This window comes from Mastomys coucha, unplaced genomic scaffold, assembly GCF_008632895.1.
Source record: "Mastomys coucha isolate ucsf_1 unplaced genomic scaffold, UCSF_Mcou_1 pScaffold6, whole genome shotgun sequence".
NCBI classification, from domain to species: Eukaryota; Metazoa; Chordata; class Mammalia; order Rodentia; family Muridae; genus Mastomys; species Mastomys coucha.
In genome coordinates, this window is record NW_022196912.1 from 82,146,366 (window position 1) to 82,166,015 (window position 19,650).

At 41.5% G+C, this 19,650-nt stretch overlaps 2 protein-coding genes across 3 annotated transcripts in view; both read right to left on the bottom strand.

The window, feature by feature from the left end:
• Window positions 1-12,261, bottom strand: part of Mdga2 (MAM domain containing glycosylphosphatidylinositol anchor 2) — a 743,089-nt gene extending 730,828 nt beyond the window's left edge. Inside the window, exon 1 of one of the 2 annotated variants that reach the window (XM_031356255.1) lies at window positions 11,905-12,261. In XM_031356255.1, coding sequence (XP_031212115.1) covers window positions 11,905-12,184 — 280 coding nt within the window. In that variant the 5' untranslated portion in view covers window positions 12,185-12,261. The remainder of the gene's footprint in view (window positions 1-11,904) is intronic. The other variant, XM_031356256.1, reaches the window with a different exon arrangement.
• A 6,018-nt stretch (window positions 12,262-18,279) lies between these two features.
• LOC116081046 (keratin-associated protein 9-2-like) lies at window positions 18,280-19,026 on the bottom strand. Its single transcript, XM_031357721.1, has one exon. It carries the CDS (start codon window positions 19,024-19,026, stop codon window positions 18,280-18,282), a length of 747 nt encoding a protein of 248 aa, XP_031213581.1.
• Between the last annotated feature and the right edge of the window lie 624 nt (window positions 19,027-19,650).

The window sequence follows — 19,650 nt, forward strand, 5'->3', positions numbered from 1 at the left end:
TGCAATCAGCGTTCTCCCTCAGCACAACAAGATTTTCAAGAAAAGAAAACCACTGATAAAGTCTCCTCAATTAACACTGTGAGGAAAAACTGTTCCAGTCATATCCAGAGGGAACTCAAAGGCAAAAATCAGGCCAAATACGACATTTAACTATCAATCTTTCCAAGGCCAGTAATTGTTCATCAGCCTGGGGAAAATGAAGTCCCATACCGGACATGTTTTAACCACATGCTATGGCTTTACATGGAGGAAGATAACTTCTGCAAAATGCATAGTAGAGGCATGCCTGCATTTTATAGGTTACTGTACTTACTAAGTATGAATAGGCTTAAAATACCCTATCTGCTCAAAAATAAACTGTACCAGAAAGACTCTTCAGTATATGTATGCCGATACTCAAATAAATCTTTTAAAAATAATCACATCTTTCATTTCCAAGAATAAAAATTTTATGCTAAGAAGTGGCAAGTGTGTGTGTGGATGTGTGAGTGTGTGTGGATGTGGGTGGGTGTGTATGTGTGTGTGTATGTGTGTGCATGTCTTTGGTTAAAATTTAAAATTAGCACTCAAGTTATATTTCATATATTATTTGAGATTTGCATGTTTTAATCACAAGAAGCAAAAGCCTTAATGTACCTGAGGATAACGTTCATGGATCATAGAGTTTACACAAATACATATTTTTACGTAGACATCATATTTCATTCTAACTTTAGTCACCAGAAACTAGACAGTAATCATTGAAACAGTTTGAATTTCAAATTCCAAATATATCTTATTCAAAAATCAGGGTATACTATATGTTATTTATTTAAAAATTATAATTCAGAGTATTAGAATTTGCTAATTCTAACTATGAGTAATGGTATTCTTTATATAGTAATGCTTTTATTCTTAAAGAACTGCATATTGTATGTTAAGTTACCTTCCATAACACATGGAAAATAACTGAAGTTGTGAAAGTTTGGTTTGTAGACATATTTTGTTATGTGTACCTTTGACTGGAGAAATGTTTGGTGAACTACAAACTCACAAAAGAAAGAAAAGAATGATAAAGCCCTGACTAAGAAAGGAGCAAAGAGTATCTTCTGAAAATGCGAGTGGCACATTGATTTCCAAAAGATAAAAATAAGCTGTAAAAGCATTGTACTTTCCAACCATGAACTATTTCTTCCATGACAGTTCAAAACAGAAGGAATAATATAAGATGAATGTCTATGAGTTTGCTTACGTATAGTTATAGTTTATGAATTATGTTTGTTAATCTATTATGGAAAACATGCCTGCACGGTAAATACAGAAATACTTTTTGCAGTCTATATGTGGATTTCTGTGTGTCTTCTTTAGTTCTCTGAACCTGGCAACGTGAAACATAAGGGTTTCAAAGCCCTTTTTTCCAATAAATAACCTGAGAGCATTAAGGCATTAGCAAGTAAAGTTCGATGATGGCAGGAAAATGCTTTTTGAAACATTATCCAAAATAATGTACTGATAATAGAGTTCAAGAGCAACATAACAGTGAACAGGGAGACTGTGCCTTTGGGTGCCAGCTACGGTAGCTGGAGGAATGTGATAAGGAGGAACAGGAAACCATCAGAGAATGCCTAGCCTGAGTAACAAGCTGAATTACCTCAGGCTGCTGGCCAATATGAACTACTCTTGCTTTAGGAAGGGACCCAGTTTTCTAAACTCCAGTTTTCATTGCCATCCATCTATTCGCTTTATAGTTTAGTATAGAGTGGTCACAATGGGGAATGGAGCCTCCATCATTCCAACCATACATATCCAGGAAAATCTTCACAAAGAAGAAAGCTGTATCAACTAATGATTGAGCTCTAATTAGCTGTGAGCTAACACAGAGAAAAACAACTTTAAAATGAATGTATCATTTCTGTCATAAAGAAAGGCAAGGGTAGCATAGATCAAGATAAAACATAAACCAATAGAAAACTGGGAGCACAGGAGCTGAGTGGGCAAACGTTCCAGTCACCAACTTCAATAACCTGAGTTTGACCCCTGGAACCCACATGGTTGAAGGAGACAAATTATTTTTCTGAGTTGTCCTCTGACCTCCATGTGTGGCTTGTATACATGCATACACAATACATACATACATACATACATACATACATACATACATACATACAAAATAAACATTTTTTAAATAAAAGGGAAGTCTCAGAGGATAAGGAAAGAATGCAGTAACTGTGTAAGTAAGCATGAACCGAGAGGCACAAACACAAAAATAACAGAGAAACGTTAACCACACTGCTTTTTAATAATAAGCTCACAAATTCTGAGATCTGAGAGATCAGGTCAGTGAACTCCAAAACTACCTGAAAATGTGTCTCTTCAGGTATCACTCTTACTGTGTTCAGTTGCTAAAGCAAATTCAACATTATTCATTTCATACAAGGAAGACATTCTGACAAGTTATGATATCCATCTATGTTTTCAGTAAGTCCTAAGTAAAATTGTCTGGATCAATAAATATGTTACATTCTAGTAATCAGATGAGTAACCAGAGTTTTAAGTGTCTCATAAATTTTATGAATATAGATAAGAGTTCTAAACATGAACAGTTCTTTATTTGCTGAAATAGGAACAATAATTGCAGAAGATAATTTTTAATTTTTCTTTTGAGATTTTAATATAATTACATCATTTCCCCTTCCATGTTCTCTCTAAGAACTCCTCTCATGCACTACTCTTTGCTATCTTTCAAATTATGGTGTCTTTACTTTTAACTAATGTTGCATCCTTACACAGACACACACATGCACACACACACACACACACACACACACACACAGATATGTGTATTTAAAATGCATGGTGAATAAAAGCCCCTTCTAGACTGTAGCTATTATAATAGCTTGAAATTAAATAATACCTTACCATTTCAGTTAAATACAGTTGATAGACTTTTATAAAAGGTGAACATTGGGGGTAAGATCAATATTGGTCATTTTTAAGTCAAAATCAGATGTCTCCTAATGAATTTGATGTTTCTTGAAATTATTTTCACTCATTACCAATTTTAATCTTTAAACTAAGAATTATAAATATTTTTATATCACATCCATAATATTTATCTCATTCAAGTTGATCATGTTCATACTGCACCATTTCAATTAATCTCAAAAGGAAAATTTTTATTTTGCCTTGAGGCAAAAACAGGGTTTGTGGATTTATTTCAACACATATATATTGATGTAAGAATAAATTTTTACTTAATCATAAAAAATGAGTCATTTTCAGATGGACTGACACATTAAATTATTTTCGAGGGGAAAAAGGGCAACTGTTACTTGGTCTTTGTTACTTCCTGTCTCTTATTCTTTCTCTAAAAACTCTTGGCAGATGTGGGTCAACTTCCAGAGAATTGGCAAGTAGATGTCAAAAGAGGGAAACTCTCCACATTTGCTCCTTTCCATCCTATGAATAAGAAAATGAAGCCACAATTCAAAACCTTGGCTGTAATTCCATTTTCTCTGCACACTGACCCTCTCTTGAGTTTCCCATGAAAATTAAGGTGATACCATAAACTGGGCAGAAAATCCCTAGGACCTGAATGTTTTCCAAGGTAGCAGACTGCCCTGAATAGGAGTAATGCACTCTAGTGAGCATACATCTCACCTCATCAAAGCATTCACCTCAGTGGCTCTATGTGAACAGAACAGGATGTTCTAGACCCTTCTGGGCCCATGTTCCTCTGCCTTTAAACAGAGTTTCTCTTCAACATGTTAAAAGGCCTTTGAAAAGATGTTTTTATTCAACCTCCAAACGGAATTGGGTGTAGGTTTTAAGTGTCCCAAATGTGCCAAGATTTGGCAAGAGTTCAGTATCCTCCAGTAAATGAGTGATAACTCTCCTACTGTGTGAGGAACAGCTGAGTTGCTTGACATATACCAATTCTGAATCCTGGTAGACATATTAAATCTGAGCAACTTTCAGAATTTCATACAGTAAAACTTATTTCACAGATCATGCTCAGAATCTTTGCAGGATGATGACATTGCCTCAGAGTACAGATGCCTCTTCTAACTGAGACAAACTCTGAATTTTACTTGAGATTTGCTGTGCATCCATTTTAGGTGTTCTTTCCCTTCTATGTCTCTCTCCCAAAAGCCAGGGAGCAGTGCTCTTCCCTCTTTAAGTATTATCATGCCAACCGATTTTCAAGGTGCAACCCTTAAGAGACCATCCTTCTGCTTCCTCTAACCTCACCAGTATTATCTATAATTCCTTCCCCACCAAAACAGCATGCATTTCTCACAGATCTGCTTTCTGTGTTTATGGTTTTTAATCATATAACTACAGCAAATATATATACATATATATGTATATATATTTGTGTTGGTTTATTGACTGCATTTACCCCATACTTAGCCTAAATCTCTACAGAATTTCCAGGCCACAAATTTAAGTATGGAGCATGCCTTCTTGAAACAGTCTCTGTGCTTCTTACAATACACATAGAAGCTCCATCCTCCTGAGTAGGACATCCACCAGGGTATAGCATGGACACAATTTACAAATAAAGTTGGAAGTAACAAAGGGAAGGCCCTGATGCTTAAGATAGGCCCCTTTTCCTTGAGCCTTAAACACATAATTAACATTAGAAAGATAATCTATTTCAGAAAAACCACGGGTTCTCTTTAGGAGCCTCTTGCCTGCCCACCATTGTTTCAGGCAAACAATAGGCTTTTTTTTTTTTCTTTTTCACCTGTTCTGATACACTTTAGCAAAGTTCTTGATACTTCAGAAAATAAATTATTATTTTCTGTTTTGTCATTACTTAAGGGCAAATATATTCGTCTAACAGCCTTTACCTCCTATTCATTTACTTCAGATATCAGCTAACTATAAGCTGTCTGTTAGCTATCTTAGCTAACTAAGAACCAACCATCTCTCTTTCACACAAGCATATTTCCTATGACCCTAAATCACACAAATATTTGCAAATTTCTAATTGTGTTTACAATGAGAAAATTAATAAACTTTCTATTTGAAAGTGTGGTAACATGCCACTAATGTGACCCCATTTGGTAAGTACCATTCCTTATCATAGATTTAATTATTAGTAACAAGAAATATCTAATTCTCTGAGGAAAAATTGTAGAGGTTGAACACTTAGGGACAGAATATATTATATGAAAATTTCTAACACATTTTATTCTACCATAATATGTACTTAAATGATAAACTAACAGCAAACAGTGTGATTTTAATAGTTGAAATTATTTTCTGTTATTATGGACTTCTGGAGAATAGACGGCCTGTGTTATAAAATATAAATAATCTTCTTTATCCAAAGAATATCTGCCAGTGCCTGACAAATACAGAAGTGGATGCTCTCAGCCAACCATTGGGCTGAGCACAGGGTCCTCAATGGAGGAGCTAGAGAAAGGACAGAAGGAGCTAAAGGGGTTTGCAGCTCCATCAGAGGAACAGCAGAATGAACCAACCAGTACCCTCAGAGCTCCCAGGGACTAAACCACCAACCAAAGAGTACACATGGAGGGACACCAGGCTCCAGCTGAATATGTAGCAGAGGATGGCCTTGTTGGATATCAGTGGGTGGAGAGGCCCTTGGTCCTGTGAAGGCTCAATGCCCCAGTAAAGGGGAATGCCAGGACAGGAAAGTGGGAGTTGGTGAGCAGGAGGAGGGAAGATGGGATAGGGGGTTTTCAGAGGGGAAACCAGGAAAGGGGATAACATTTGAAACATAAATAAAAAAAATATCTAATAAAAAATAATTGGTATCAATGAGAAAAAAATGAAATGTTTAAAACTAGGATAATAAGTGGTACCACATATTGGAAAAGAAGAAATAAGCTGATATTGGGAGAGTTTACACAGAATTTGTGCTGTGTTAGAAAAGAACACAGAATTAAACTGGAATAAAAACTCCAAGAACTAAGTACATGCTCTGATAATGAAGCATGTGTCATTTTGGTAATTTGTATAGAAAAATATTTACCCAATGGGAAAAAATAAGATTCCACCAACAGCATTGTTTCTTAGATTAAATTGAATGAAATATTAAAGTCTCTTCTCACAATTTTATGAATTTACATATTAAACATTTTTAAATATGAATTGAAAAGGAAAATGTGGTACCAATTTCTGTGAATTTAGTAATTTATTCAGCCTAAGTGATATATTTACATTGACCATCACTGAAGCAAATTTCATTTTCTGAAACCATTCAGTAAATAATGGAGACAATGAGTGAAAATGTCCATATAGTTATACTTGAAATTCAAAACAATACTTTGAATATTCTTCCAAAATACCAATCAATGGACACAAGGTGGAAAGCATCTGCAACTTTACTCCATCCCTATAGTGCACCTTAAGATGATGAAGAGCACAGTTCAAAGGTCCGTTGCAGGCGTTGCAGGATTAAGCTGGTATGAGTACTTGTTTACACTTCCTGTGCAGATCACAACACTGCAACTCTTTCAGAGGCAACAAGGACCAGGCCAGTGGTGGTCCGGGATGAACCACCTCACTATGTGTTGAGCAATCCAAGACTTCCCATCACTTTCTAAATGAAGCCACAAGGATAAGGCTTAATTACATCCCCATAAAGCCCGTCCAAATTATATTAAAATAATACATTTTGCAATGACTAACAATCCCTCTCAGCAAAAAAAAAAAAAAAAAAAAAAAAAAAAAAAAAAAAAATCTGTCTTGGCTTCTCACAAAAATTATTAGGTGATATGCAGCATAAAACAAAAATTTCACAATACACAAAATAAACATAAAGGATCATTACCATAATCAATTACAATGAAATTACAATGGTAAAAAATGTTTTCAATAGTATTTCTTGTGTGTCATGGGTTCACCAGAATTACCTAACTTCCATGTCTTCACCTCTGTCTTTGATCTGAACCCTGCCACCATTATCATCTTATCCACTACAGAGTGACACTTTGGTCTTGGTGTATAACCTGCTCCATCTAAAATACTTCTCACTCAACTGGGAGACTTATCCAGGGAGGAATTACAGGACCTAATAAGCACATAACACTGTGTAAAATAATCAGTCTGTTTGCCATGTGGAATAGCATTAATATAATCACCAAATAATCCCAAGCATTCCCCCAAAATGTCTCAGATAAGCAGAGCAACTCATATCTTTTTCTTTGGTAGTGTTGAAGAATTCTGTCTGAGAGCCTATGGAGAGTGGATAAGGATTAGGAAGAGAGATCAAAGTTAATTGTGTGGAGTACGGTTTCTGGTTAAGTTCTCTAACAACATTAGGTGAAATCTCCTCATCCACTGTTTGTCATCCTAAAATGTTTCAATCAAGGGCAGTATCTGTATACACACCGGGCAGAACCTCATCAACATACCTTAAGATAACTTTGCTATGAGCAGGCACCATCATGAGACTGAGCATAACAAATGGCTGACCTTCCTTCGGCTGTAGCCTTATCCTTCCTGATCAATGTGTTTATCAGCTTCAACCCACTGACAGCTGGAAATTTCTTCCAGAACCTTCCTGTCATACTTATCTCCTTGTTCTCAATTCTACTAAGTCATTTCTGTTCAGCTACTACTGCCTACGGTGTCATGTTTAAATTGTGTAAGATTTGCTGATATTACTTGAAGTGAGTTAATATAAGATAGCTAATGTGTCAAGAACATGTGTCTGATGAATATATTCTACGTACTGGTCTTCATCTAGGGAGTTTTGCGTAGACAGGGCTTTAACTATTTCAGGGCACTGAGTAATTGACTTATTTCCACTCCATCTATCTAGACCTAGCATGAGTTTTCATTTATAGTGGGAGATTTTCTTGTGCCAGTACAGTAATAAGGCTGCACTAAGCGCCGTGGAAGTTAAGGAAATGGTATTTTGAGTGATAATAAAGTGTGGGCCAGTGGACCATTTTTTTCCTATTTTTCTTTTAGCAAGCAAATATAATTCTTTATATTGGACTATTAAAAATTACATCCACAAAACATGTTTTGGCAGGAAAATGCTTCAGAACACCCAACGCAAGGTACTTCAAGAATCACCTCAAACTTTCGGGGTTCACAGTCTGACCCTTCAAGCTGCATCTACTAAGTTCCCCAAGTACAATGTACAAAGACTGCACCAAAGTCAGAATCCCTGAAAAAGAAGCATCAAATTACTCTTTATTTAATGAAGTTTTAGGTTTGATTACATGTGAGCAAAAGGAAAATTTAAACAAAACTGAATTCCTAACAAGTATTGGGGGTAAGTTTTCAGAGTAAGTAACTTTGTAAAGAAATTCAAGATGTTATGTTAATGTAAAAATATTAGTCATTAAAAGATGTAAAAATAGGTATTATCTTATTAAAATATTCATCCCAAACAGTTCACTTGTTTATGTTACTCCATTATAAACTTTCTACTTTCTTTTCAGAAGTGCATATAAATAATTTATATTAGCTTAACGTTACATAAGATTCAAAATATGGACTAAACATAAAGGAAAATTCCCATTTTAAAATATAATCGCACCAGAATTATCAGCAGAGGGCAGACAGGTACTTACAGGCAAGTCTCTTTTAATCAAATACCACACAACATAAAACGTTAGACATTATACTACTAATTTACAAAGCAACACCCAAGATTGATGTCAGTAAGTTCCTGCTTTTGGAGAAAAAAAAACTTTTTACATTTAACTAAGTTTTAATTCAAAATAATTGAGCATAATGAGAAATTTATAATCATCAATATGATATAATCCATGCATTAAAACAAATATATCAATGCACTAAAACTTAAAATCTGAATTTTGTGCTCAGGGTTTCTCAGCCAGGAAGTGGGAGAGGAAAGCCATTCCTCACTTTAGCAGAAAATGCTTATTTTCTCTTACTGCTGGTTATAAAAGTAATGCCAATAGATAAAATCCTCAACAGTATTGGGGGATGGTTTTCCATCTGGGGAATGTGGGTAAATAAAGGGATAGAAGGTTTAGAGGTGACAGACATTCAGACTAGTTAAATTCCTACATTTTTAAAGTTTGTATTTAAGGTTGTTGTGATTCTAAAACCAATGTTTTTTCAAAGATCTTAATATAAAATGTTCAAAACACTTCACAGCATTACACAGAATCTTTTATCTCTTTAAAATTTACTGTTTTCCAACTAGCTAAACATAAATAAACTGTTCCACTTATCATGAATACTTAAACATAAAGATGAGATTACTTTAGGGGAAGAAAGGCCTTGATCTACAAATGCAAAGCAGTGGTGTGGAAGTCTGTGCTCCTGTTCTCTGGACACCGTGGAAATCACTGGGAAGTGACGGATAAGGACTTCTGGAGCCTACCTTCTGAAGTCCTGAGGCCGGAATTTTGAGAGAGGCCTACTCTTGACTCTGCACGTCTAACAATTTACAAGGTAATGTTTAGGAAGACCACTACCTACGATCTATAAAATCTGAAAATTAATATTTAAGAGTTTCATTTCATCCACCTCATGGCTACATGGACTAGGGATGCTGATTAATATTTTTTTACACAAAACCTAGTGTATTCCTAGCTAAGTGACTAACATGCATCTATAGTAAAACACAACAATGGCCACTGTCTTCTTCACAGTGACCAGCTCAGGAATGGAAAAGCATTCTCTTGTACTGGTAAGTGACACAGGAATTATTTTAATTATTAATTCCTACATATCTACACTGCCTCTTTCTTCTGGCCAACAGGGGACTGGTTAAATAACCCAGAGGACAGAGAGTATCAGAAAAATGGAACCTTTCCTCTCTAATCTTTGCAATTCCAACATTCCTCTCCCCTTTCCAGTCTCTACACCTCACATACTTTAAAAAAAAAAAAAATCCTTACAGCTTGAAAGATCTGGGCCAATTAAAAACAAAGACAAACTTGGGCAGGAGATGATAGGAAATCAGGGGACCAGCTCTTCTCTCCAGGAGTCCTTGACCCTAGGTGGAATCCCAGCTTCCATCTCTCTCTGTTGCTCAGGGCCTAGGGGGGGGCCTAGCAGAGATCTAAGTGAATCCTAGTTCTCTCCAGACCCCGCCTCCTGGGGTCAGCAGCCAAGCTTTCCAGAGGATTTCCTTCCTAGTATTTAAGCTCACCAAGACCAACACTCACCACCATGTTTTATGAGGGCTCTGCTGCAGCCAAGCAAGTTGCTTTGATTTGAAAACTAGAGGGTAAAGAAAAAGGAAACTAAAATGCTAAGATGTTTAGAGGTGGGTGAAATAAGCCTAGAGAAGAACTGCATATTGTTGTTCACCCTTTGTTTTTGTTTATTTTATTTTATTTTATTTATTTTTGGAGGGGAACCTGGGAAAGGAGATATTGTATGACATGCAAATAAAGGAAACATCTAATAATAATAATAATAAAAGAACTGCAAAGACAGGAAACTGGTTGGCAGCAGCAGTTCTCAGTAGGGGACCTCCTGGTTTTTGCTTCCCTTACACACACACACACACACACACACACACACACACACACACACACACACAGTTGTTTGCCCAGAATGAAACACACAGCAGAAAGCAAAGGCTCAGAGGGATCTGCTAAACTCATTCACCCTGCTGCATACCCACATGGCTCCCAGACAGTTTGAGGAATCTGAGTTCATTGGTACCAGTTAACCACTCTGCAGGCAGTGCTGAAGACTGAAGGGGGATGCTCATACTTCGCAGATACTCACGCTTTTTGCCCCGGGCAGTTACTGACCTAGCCCACATTGAGTTGAAAGCAATGCAGCAGCATGAGTTTTCTACACTTTCTACACGTTTTACAAGTACATGAGGGTGTGTGCTATGGGAGAGTCTCGGGCCCCCTCTATCCTCTAAACCATCCCTTTTAACATTATCCTTGCAATATATCTTGAGGACACAAAAAGTTCCTTTTCTTTTAAAGCATTATCAACTTGTCCCAGAAGATAAGGATATTACAAGTCACTATAATCAGCCAAGGAGAACAAGTGTAAGAGAGAGGGAGAGAGGGAGTAGGAGAGAGAGAGAGAAGGGGGGGGACTGACTTCAGTGACTAAACACAAGAGTGCCAACTGCTGACAGGCAAAGGAACCTGGATTTGTTTGGGAGCACTTCAAAGCCTTCCAATTAATAAGCTCCCCCTTCCTAGGTCTCAAGCATCCTGGATCATGGGCTTTCTGTGAAGAGCTGAGACTGTGTTCTGTTTGTAAAGAGTGGTGTCCTGCCCTGGAGCAGAGACGCACGGACTTCTTCAGTTCATTCATGCATTTGCTCATCCATTCACACAAACATGTCCCTTAATTATGTCTGGCACTGAGAATCTTGCCTGCTATTTCCCCTCCCCAAGTCAGTGATCATGGCAACGGCTGGTGCAGAATACAACTCAACTGTCACCCCACTTCCTGAGCCAGAAAATCAAGTCCTGTAGACATTCATAGAAAGGAGGAAAAAGACTTTTTATATTTAAAAAATGATTAAAAGGTGGAAAGGAAGAGATCGCCTGAAGGAAGAGGGGCCTCTCAGGAATTAAGGAGTAAAAAAGGTGAAAGGGAGTCAGGGGGTCACATTCCAAGCTTTCCTTTAGGGGAAACCGTGGCAGTGACACCACGCCAAGCCATTATTGAATCCAAGACTGCAAGAGCCCATGTTTCCCCGCGGGGATAAATCAAGTGCAAAGCCGCTGATTCCTCTGAGAGCGATGCTGTTGGCCCGACCCAACTCAGAGCCCCAGTGGAAGAGCCGGGGGAGCCGCTCGCAGCCCAATCCGCAGCGCGCTCGCAGCCTCCTTTCAGCTCCCAATAACGTGATGAAGTGTAAATCAAATGCCACGCCAGGAGGGGCCCCGGAACGGCGCGAGTCGTGTATCTTAGCTCAGCAGCCTATCTTGCCTAGGAATCACAAGGTCACGATAGCGTCGCGATTCCACTCACCGTACACTCCTTGGCCAGAGATTCCCTCCAGGAGGACTGTCAGCAGCCACACGAGACCGTACACTAAATCCATCTTCACGTGAACATGAACATATCCAGCCCAAGGGGGACGCAGTGGGACCTTCTGGAGGCCAGCGGCCAGCAAGGCGCGCTCCACTTGTGCCCGGGCCGAGTCGAGGTGCCCGGGAACTGCTAGCAATGGGAGGAAGCGCTGTCCGTCTGTCCTTCCCTGGCGGCGGCCGTGAGCGGAGCGCTGGAGCCCCACACACCCCACACTCATGCACACACACACACACACACACACACACACACACACACTCACACTCACACACGCACACACACACACACGCACAAGCACACACACGTACAAGCACACACACACGCGCGAACACACTCCCACTGCACAATACCCAGATACATGCACTCACAAGCAAGCCGCACTCACACCGGGCGCCTGGGAAAATCGCAGACGCCGGGGAGGAGCAGGGGGCGGTGATGGGAAGCAGAGCTGCGAGGACAAGTGTTCTTCAGGGAAGCGGCTCCCGACTCCGGGCGCGGGCAAACGGCAGGAGCGGGCAGGAGCCCCGGGGGCGCCGCGCGACGCGAACCGCGCTGGACAGCCAGGGAGCAGGAAGTGGCCTCTGACCCGGGCACGAAGCGGGGCTCCCTCGCCCGGGTTCGCCTTTACAAAGTAACTCGCGAAGGTCCCCAGAGGAGCGTCAAGCGGCGGCAGCGGCTCGCCCGCCCGCAGTCCGGAGCCCCCAGCCCTGATGTCTTGCCTTCCCCCATTCCATCAGTTGCCATTGCAACGCCAATCCTGTTACACGACACAGACTCGCATCGCCGAGCGGGGAGAGGAAGAGGAGGAGGAGGAAGAGGAGGAGTGGGAAACGGGGGATGGGGAGGAGGGAGCGGAGGAGGAGAGAGGAGGGCGAAAGGGTCCAAGCGGGAGCGGAGCGCCCGTCTGGAGCTCGCCAGGCACCAGCCTCAGCCGCTGCCGCCACCGCCACGGCTCTTCCAAACAGCCTGGAGCGCCCCGCCGGCAAAGAGGGTGCTCCTGGCGGCAGCACCAATCTCGGGAGCCGAAAGCAGAGTCCGAGCACCACCACTTGCAGGAGAGGGAGGATGCCGAGCTCAGAGCAGATCCGCACACCGTCCACGCGTGCCCACCCGTACCGCGCGTCCTCTTCGCTTCCGCGCCGCCCCCGCCAGGTGGAAGGGGTGGGGGCGGTGGAGACTGGCGGGAGTTTAGACCCGAGAGCAGCAGAAGGGCTTTCCCCACCCGGGCTAACGGAGTGCTGGCATCCGGAGCGGAGCAGAGAAGCGGCCGCCTGCTGAGGGCACCCTGGCTGCGCGGCTGCCTTGAGGGCCGCAGTTGCGGCAGAGATGCCCAAGCTGGGCAGAGGAGCGTCCGGGGCCCTACGCTTGCCCGGGATCCCTGGATTGACGCTGGGGGTTGCGCACCGCGGAGGCGACAGGAGGGAGGAGGAGGAGGAAGAGGAGGAGGATGGAGAAGCGGCGGATGAGGAGCGCAGGCGGCCGGGCTGCCGGGGAGGAAGGCTGTGTGTGGTCACGTTGTGCGCTACGTGCTGAGAGCGCGAGGCTGCTAGCCGCAGCCCGGCGACGTCAAAGCCGAGTGCAGGGCTCGGCCGCTTTCCACTGAGCCTCCTCTGCTTCCCCGGCTCTGCTCAACAGGGTCAACACTGGTGCTCATCAGCCTGGACAGCAGTGATGGGCTCAGCGAGGTAGCGGCACCCAGCCTCTCTTCCACCCCTCCAAGGCTGTCCCTGGCTCTTCCCTAGCTCTGCGGGGGCGAGGGCCGGTAATTCATTTCCGATGCCGCCGCTGGCGTTTGCACGCGGAAGAGAAGGGCTGGCTACGTCCTCAGACACGCGGTAATTACAGGACACCTTTATCCCCTTTCTGCCGTCCAAGGTCTTCCAGGAACCGTTCTGCTTGGCTAGAGGGCAGAACAGGCCAAGTCATTGGAAGCTGTCTCATTCTTCTCCATCCCTGTCATGTTTTAGTGGAAATATGGTCATCATAACAGAGGAAGGCTGTGGGGGGAGGGAAAAACACCAGGAGTTCAGAGTCGGTTTTATATAAAATGCCTCCTAAAGTTAAGTGCTTGGAAAAGCCTCTCTTACATGAAAAACAGGGTCGTCTTTGAGATATGGTCAGCTCTGAGGAGCTTAAAATTTTCCCTATTGCAAAAGGATCAGACGGAGAAAGCATCTTTAATTTACACTAGAAAAGGTGTAAAACTAATAAACTAAAACATAATGAGGACTATCCCACACAATCTCAGTTACTCTAGTGTGTTTCTTCTTCAAATTAGGTTTGACTGTCTAGATCCACTTAGCCAAAATATGGTAGGGAAGTGAGTGAAATGGTTAGACGCATTTATACATGTGAAAAAGTTATTTTCGGGGAAATATGGGACACGGTATTCATTTATTTGTCTCCGTAATAAACTGGCAATAATACACTGCCGCTGTGGCTTCTCTCTATCCATGCGGTGCTTCTGCTGGGGACCCGGAGGGGGAAGGACTCCCAAGCACTGGACATGAATAGCCCTCAGTATTTCCACCACCTTTTCCCCACTTCAGTGAATTGTGACCATGATTTTTATAGGGTGTGGGCTAGTACTTGCTCTCTGGGTTTACAAGGTATGAAGAACCAAGACTTCCAGAGGGTCCCAAAGGATGGCCCACAGCATAGAGGACCCTGCATATAAGAGATGACACTTTCATTAGATGGCGTGAAGTATCACGTGACAAGCAAATTCAATGTGTGGTATTTCTGAAAGAAAATGACTGCTCTTAACTGGTCACTTGGCCTGGAGAAGGGGTCATTTTCTTATGATTTGGGCCGTTTTAGAAGTATTTCATCGCCATACATCACAGCACAGAGGCTTCCAGGGATTGCATTTCTCTCAAGTTCAAGCTCAGAATGGATCTTGTGTGGGGCTCTGTGAATTGTTAGTATCCTGCACTTCACCTCCTCCATAGCTGTATTCCCACAATTTAACCCTTAGTTGTGAAATCATGGGCTCAGTGAGCCTTTGCAAATCTTGACTGGAAATGTTATAATCCTGATCAATCAGTGCATCACGGTGGTAAAGGGACCCAAACATATTTATAGTTCTGATGTGGTCTTTAATACTCCATACCAGGGACATGGGGATTTATTTTCCATTGAAGGTGTATTGTGTATCTATGCATAGGTTTAAATATATCACCACAGAACCCTCAGAAATTCCTAGGTGAAATGTTGAAGTTTGGAAAATATGTGGATAACCTGAGACTTCCAAAATTGTTTGAATAGTTGAGATAAGAATTTAGGAAATAGTTGTGTACACCTACATTGTGACGGACACCATCCTAAATAATGAATAAAGGACCAACACACATAATTCTTTCCTTCACTCAGTTTTTAGGGGTAGAATGTGCTGGCCAGTATTCTTATTGTCACTGCAAGTGTTATCCACAAAAATTTTTAAAACAGGATAGGGACAATTTTACATGCAACCATGTATTGTATTGTACAACAGTAAAAAGAAAACCTCCACTAAACTAAATATAGGCTTTTCTTCTCCTATGAAACACTATATAGGGAACTGACCGAATGAATTAGCTAGCTTATTTAGGCAAAGTATTCATTTCTTCTTGAAAGTTAATATTCTTCCGGCTGCACTGACCAAACAGGAGTGATTTTATAGTCATACCTTAGCACTGGCTACTTCAGGCCTCCAGGTGGTGAGCCTGAGCTGAGCCTGAAAGATAGGCAGGAGATGTCTTAGCAGACAGAAGGTACCAAGACAGTACCAAGACAGCCGTGGCCCCAGAACTTATGGAATCAGCCCAATTAGAGAAACTTCCTACTGAAGTAATGTGATTCACATCTTAGATAACTGGGGTTTTTCTTTATACTTATGTACTAATATGTATTATAGGGGATTTAACCTCCAGGACATTGCTAACATGATCCATTCAGCAGTATTCTGTCTTTAGCATGTAAAATTGTGGACACTATCATTTGTGATGACAGCGCACATAAACTTTGAGATTATCCCCTGACAGCTTGAATCAGTTTCGTTACTTGTTGGGCTTTTATTAACTACAGCTTCAGCTGATTAAATATTCATTTAATATTTACTAATTACATCTCTATTCTAGAATATGTTATGACCTAAATAAAATAGGCCAGACATGCCACTGAAGGATTCATAGGATCCATTCAAAGTAGTAGGACAGAAATAAGATAAGAAAGATCTGGTGGCACCTGCCTGAGTCTCAGCACTCAGAGGGTTGAGGAAGGAGGATGGCAAGTTCAAGTTCAACATGTACTACACAGGAAAGCCCTGTCTCAATGAGAGGGAAAACTGAAATACTAATCTGGATATAGAGCTCAGAAGAAAAACCGCAGAACTTCAATGGCAATCAATCTGTCTTCGTTTTCCAGTCTACTCCCTTATCACAATACAAATACTATGCTATATTCATTCTACCTCCTATTCCTCTGGAAGCTAGTTACATCACACAAACACTCATCCACACTACTCCCTGAGCTAGATTATAAAAGGAAACAGAGATGAGAAAAAAAATCATTTTTTTCTCTACATGAACTCTTTTGTAAAGTCTACCCAAAGACAAAATCCACACCTACCTATGTGTGGATAGGAGCAAGAACCTTTTATAGTTCTTGCTCACAGATTCCTGACCCACAGCAGAGCATGGTGTGGCTACCATCCAGCCTGGTTAGCTGCATATCTCTAGCTTAGTCAGCCAAGTTCACTTCTAGTATTTCTAAAACTTGATAAGCTCCTAACAGGAGACAATCAGCCTGAGAAAGGAACAACACACCCAAAGGAAAGCCCTGGACAAAGTAAATCCAGAATCCAGTAAGAAAGGTAGGTGCCTGGCAAAGACGACATATGCAGATGCTGGTCTGGGAGGATGCAGATGGTGGGGCTAGGGCCTCATAGTCACCATGGCTGCCATGTAGAGGTGTCTGGCCAGCTGAACGAAATCGAGAATGTTAAATCTCTTCATAGTCTATTTTCAGCTTAAAGGCAGTAGCATAATTTAGAGAGCTTTCACTCATTTGGCAAAGAGTATTATTGTCACAGTTTATATACATTTTGAAAGCAAAGCATTCTAGTCCTTAGTTCTAGACTTCTGGGATTTTGTGACCCACTCTAGATTTCTGTACCAATTTTAATCTTGAACCCCTGATTAAAAGCCTACCCTTAAATATTATAGCTTTGGTAGTTTTAGTAACCTACTCTAGATTAATTCTGTCTCCTTTGAACTCTTACTATTCTGATACCATTTTATGGACTGGAAGGACAATATTCAGTGCAGGACAAGAAGATGGATTACATTAGGGAAACACTAAGCATTGACATCAGCATACCCTGGGCTTGAGCCCTACAGCATGACCTTAACATCCTTATCACATAAAACAGGAGGAAAATGAGATGCTGTACTCAGAGTCTAGCAAGGGGCAGTCAAGGAATTAATTTTAATATTGTTCTGATAATATTCATCATATCAGAGCTTTCATATGTGAGGTTAATGACATATGATTTCTGTCTTGCATTAGCTGACATCTTACATTCTCCAGTTTCGTGAATATGGAAGCATTACATTACTGGCTTTAGTCAGAGTTCATCTGCCCCACTTCTGTCCATTCACATCGAATCCTGCAGATTTTCTTGTACTTTATATGAAAGGTTTTGGAAGTTCAGTACTTAGGAATAGCTTAATAGCTCCTGAAGACTTGAAAAATTGAGAGCACAATTCTGCTTCAAGATTATTTTTTCAAGTGTTCCATTTCCTGTTGGATCCTTAGAGGACTCCACAGCTTAAATATTAATAGAGAGAAGTTCCTGCATATCACTCTGCTTGACTTACTAGCTTGATAAAAAACACATTAGTATGACAAGAAGCTAAGACTTTGGGGACAACAATAAACCAGATTAAAGGCAGATTAAAGACCACTACTCAAGTTAGTCCAGAAATGTTGTTGAAAACATAAATAAATACAGTTTCTTGTGAATAAGTGATTTGATCAGCATAAAGTTTGGGTATAAAGGACATAATAAATAGAGATTAATAAAAAAAAATCCATGAGATTTGAAACAGTGTAAAGATGTCTAGGCAATAGAAAATAAAGGGAAGTAGATTTAGAGTCTAAACAGGTGATTGTTTTTATTTGCTATCACAGCATATGTAGAGAAATTTGATATTTTACATTCTCCATCAGATTACTTATCCTGCTAACAAATATCTCAGCCAATGGTTGTAAAGTGCAAATAGGAAGCATGAAGGAGTTTGTCTGAACTGCTCATGCACAGTTCTCTTTTTGTTCTTAAGTGCTGTTTTGTTGGCTGGCATTGGGGAAAATTGTCTCCATGCAGCCTGCATCACAGTCTGTCTCCATGCAGCCTGCATCACAGACTGTTCCCATGCAGCCTGCCTCACAGACTGTCTCCATGCAGCCTGCATCACAGACTGTCTCCATGCAGCCTGCATCACAGACTGTCTCCATGCAGCCTGCATCACAGACTGTCCCCATGCAGCCTGCATCACAGACTGTCCCCATGCAGCCTGCATCACAAGCTCTCCCCATGCAGCCTGCATCACAGACTGTCTCCATGCAGCCTGCCTCACAGACTGTCCCCATGCAGCCTGCCTCACAGACTGTCTCCATGCAGCCTGCATCACAGACTGTCTCCATGCAGCCTGCATCACAGACTGTCTCCATGCAGCCTGCATCACAGACTGTCTCTATGCAGCCTGCATCACAAGCTCTCCCCATGCAGCCTGCATCACAGACTGTCCCCATGCAGCCTGCATCACAGGCTCTCCCCATGCAGCCTGCATCACAGACTGTCTCTATGCAGCCTGCATCACAGACTGTCCCCATGCAGCCTGCATCACAGACTGTCCCCATGCAGCCTGTATCACAGACTGTCCCAATGCAGCCTGCATCACAGACTCTCCCCATGCAGCCTGCATCACAGACACTCCCCATGCAGCCTGCATCACAGACTGTCCTAATGCAGCCTGCATCACAGACTGTCTCCATGCAGCCTGCATCACAGACACTCTCCATGCTTTAACTCTTGCACTTACCCTAATGCATCTGAGGCTCCCATGCTCACTACAGCCATTGAATCAGAAGAATCCAATGTCCTCCTCTTTCAGTCTCGGGCTTCCCAAGCCTTCCCGTCAGTGAAGCATTTGTATCAGAGATAAATCAAGATTCAAAGAAACTTTCTGCACATCAAATTTGTGAAGTATAAAGAACACACCTCTCTCCCTGTATCCTCTCCCTCCCACATGCTTCTTCTCCCCTACTCGGCCCCTCTCATTGTAATACTCCTACCAGGTCAAAAGGATTTTTAACTTCCTTAGCTAGATATTAAAATGCATGCTAATTCAATTTTCTGCTTCCTCCACTTTTTGGTTTATAGAAGCACTGCTATAGTTTAAATAATTTGATGTGGAGCTTGTTAATGAAAAGCTTGAGTCTGGTCACACTGTGTATGTGTGTGCTTGTGTGTGTGTGTATGTGTGTGTGTGCGTGGTGTGTGTGTGGTGTATGTGTGTGTGTGGTGTGTGTGGTGTGTGGTGTGTGTGTGTGTGTGTGTGTGTGTGTGTGTGGTATGGTGTGGTGTGTGTGTGGTGTGTGTGTGTGTGTATTTTCCTCTCTTGAGTATGTGGCAAATATAGATTG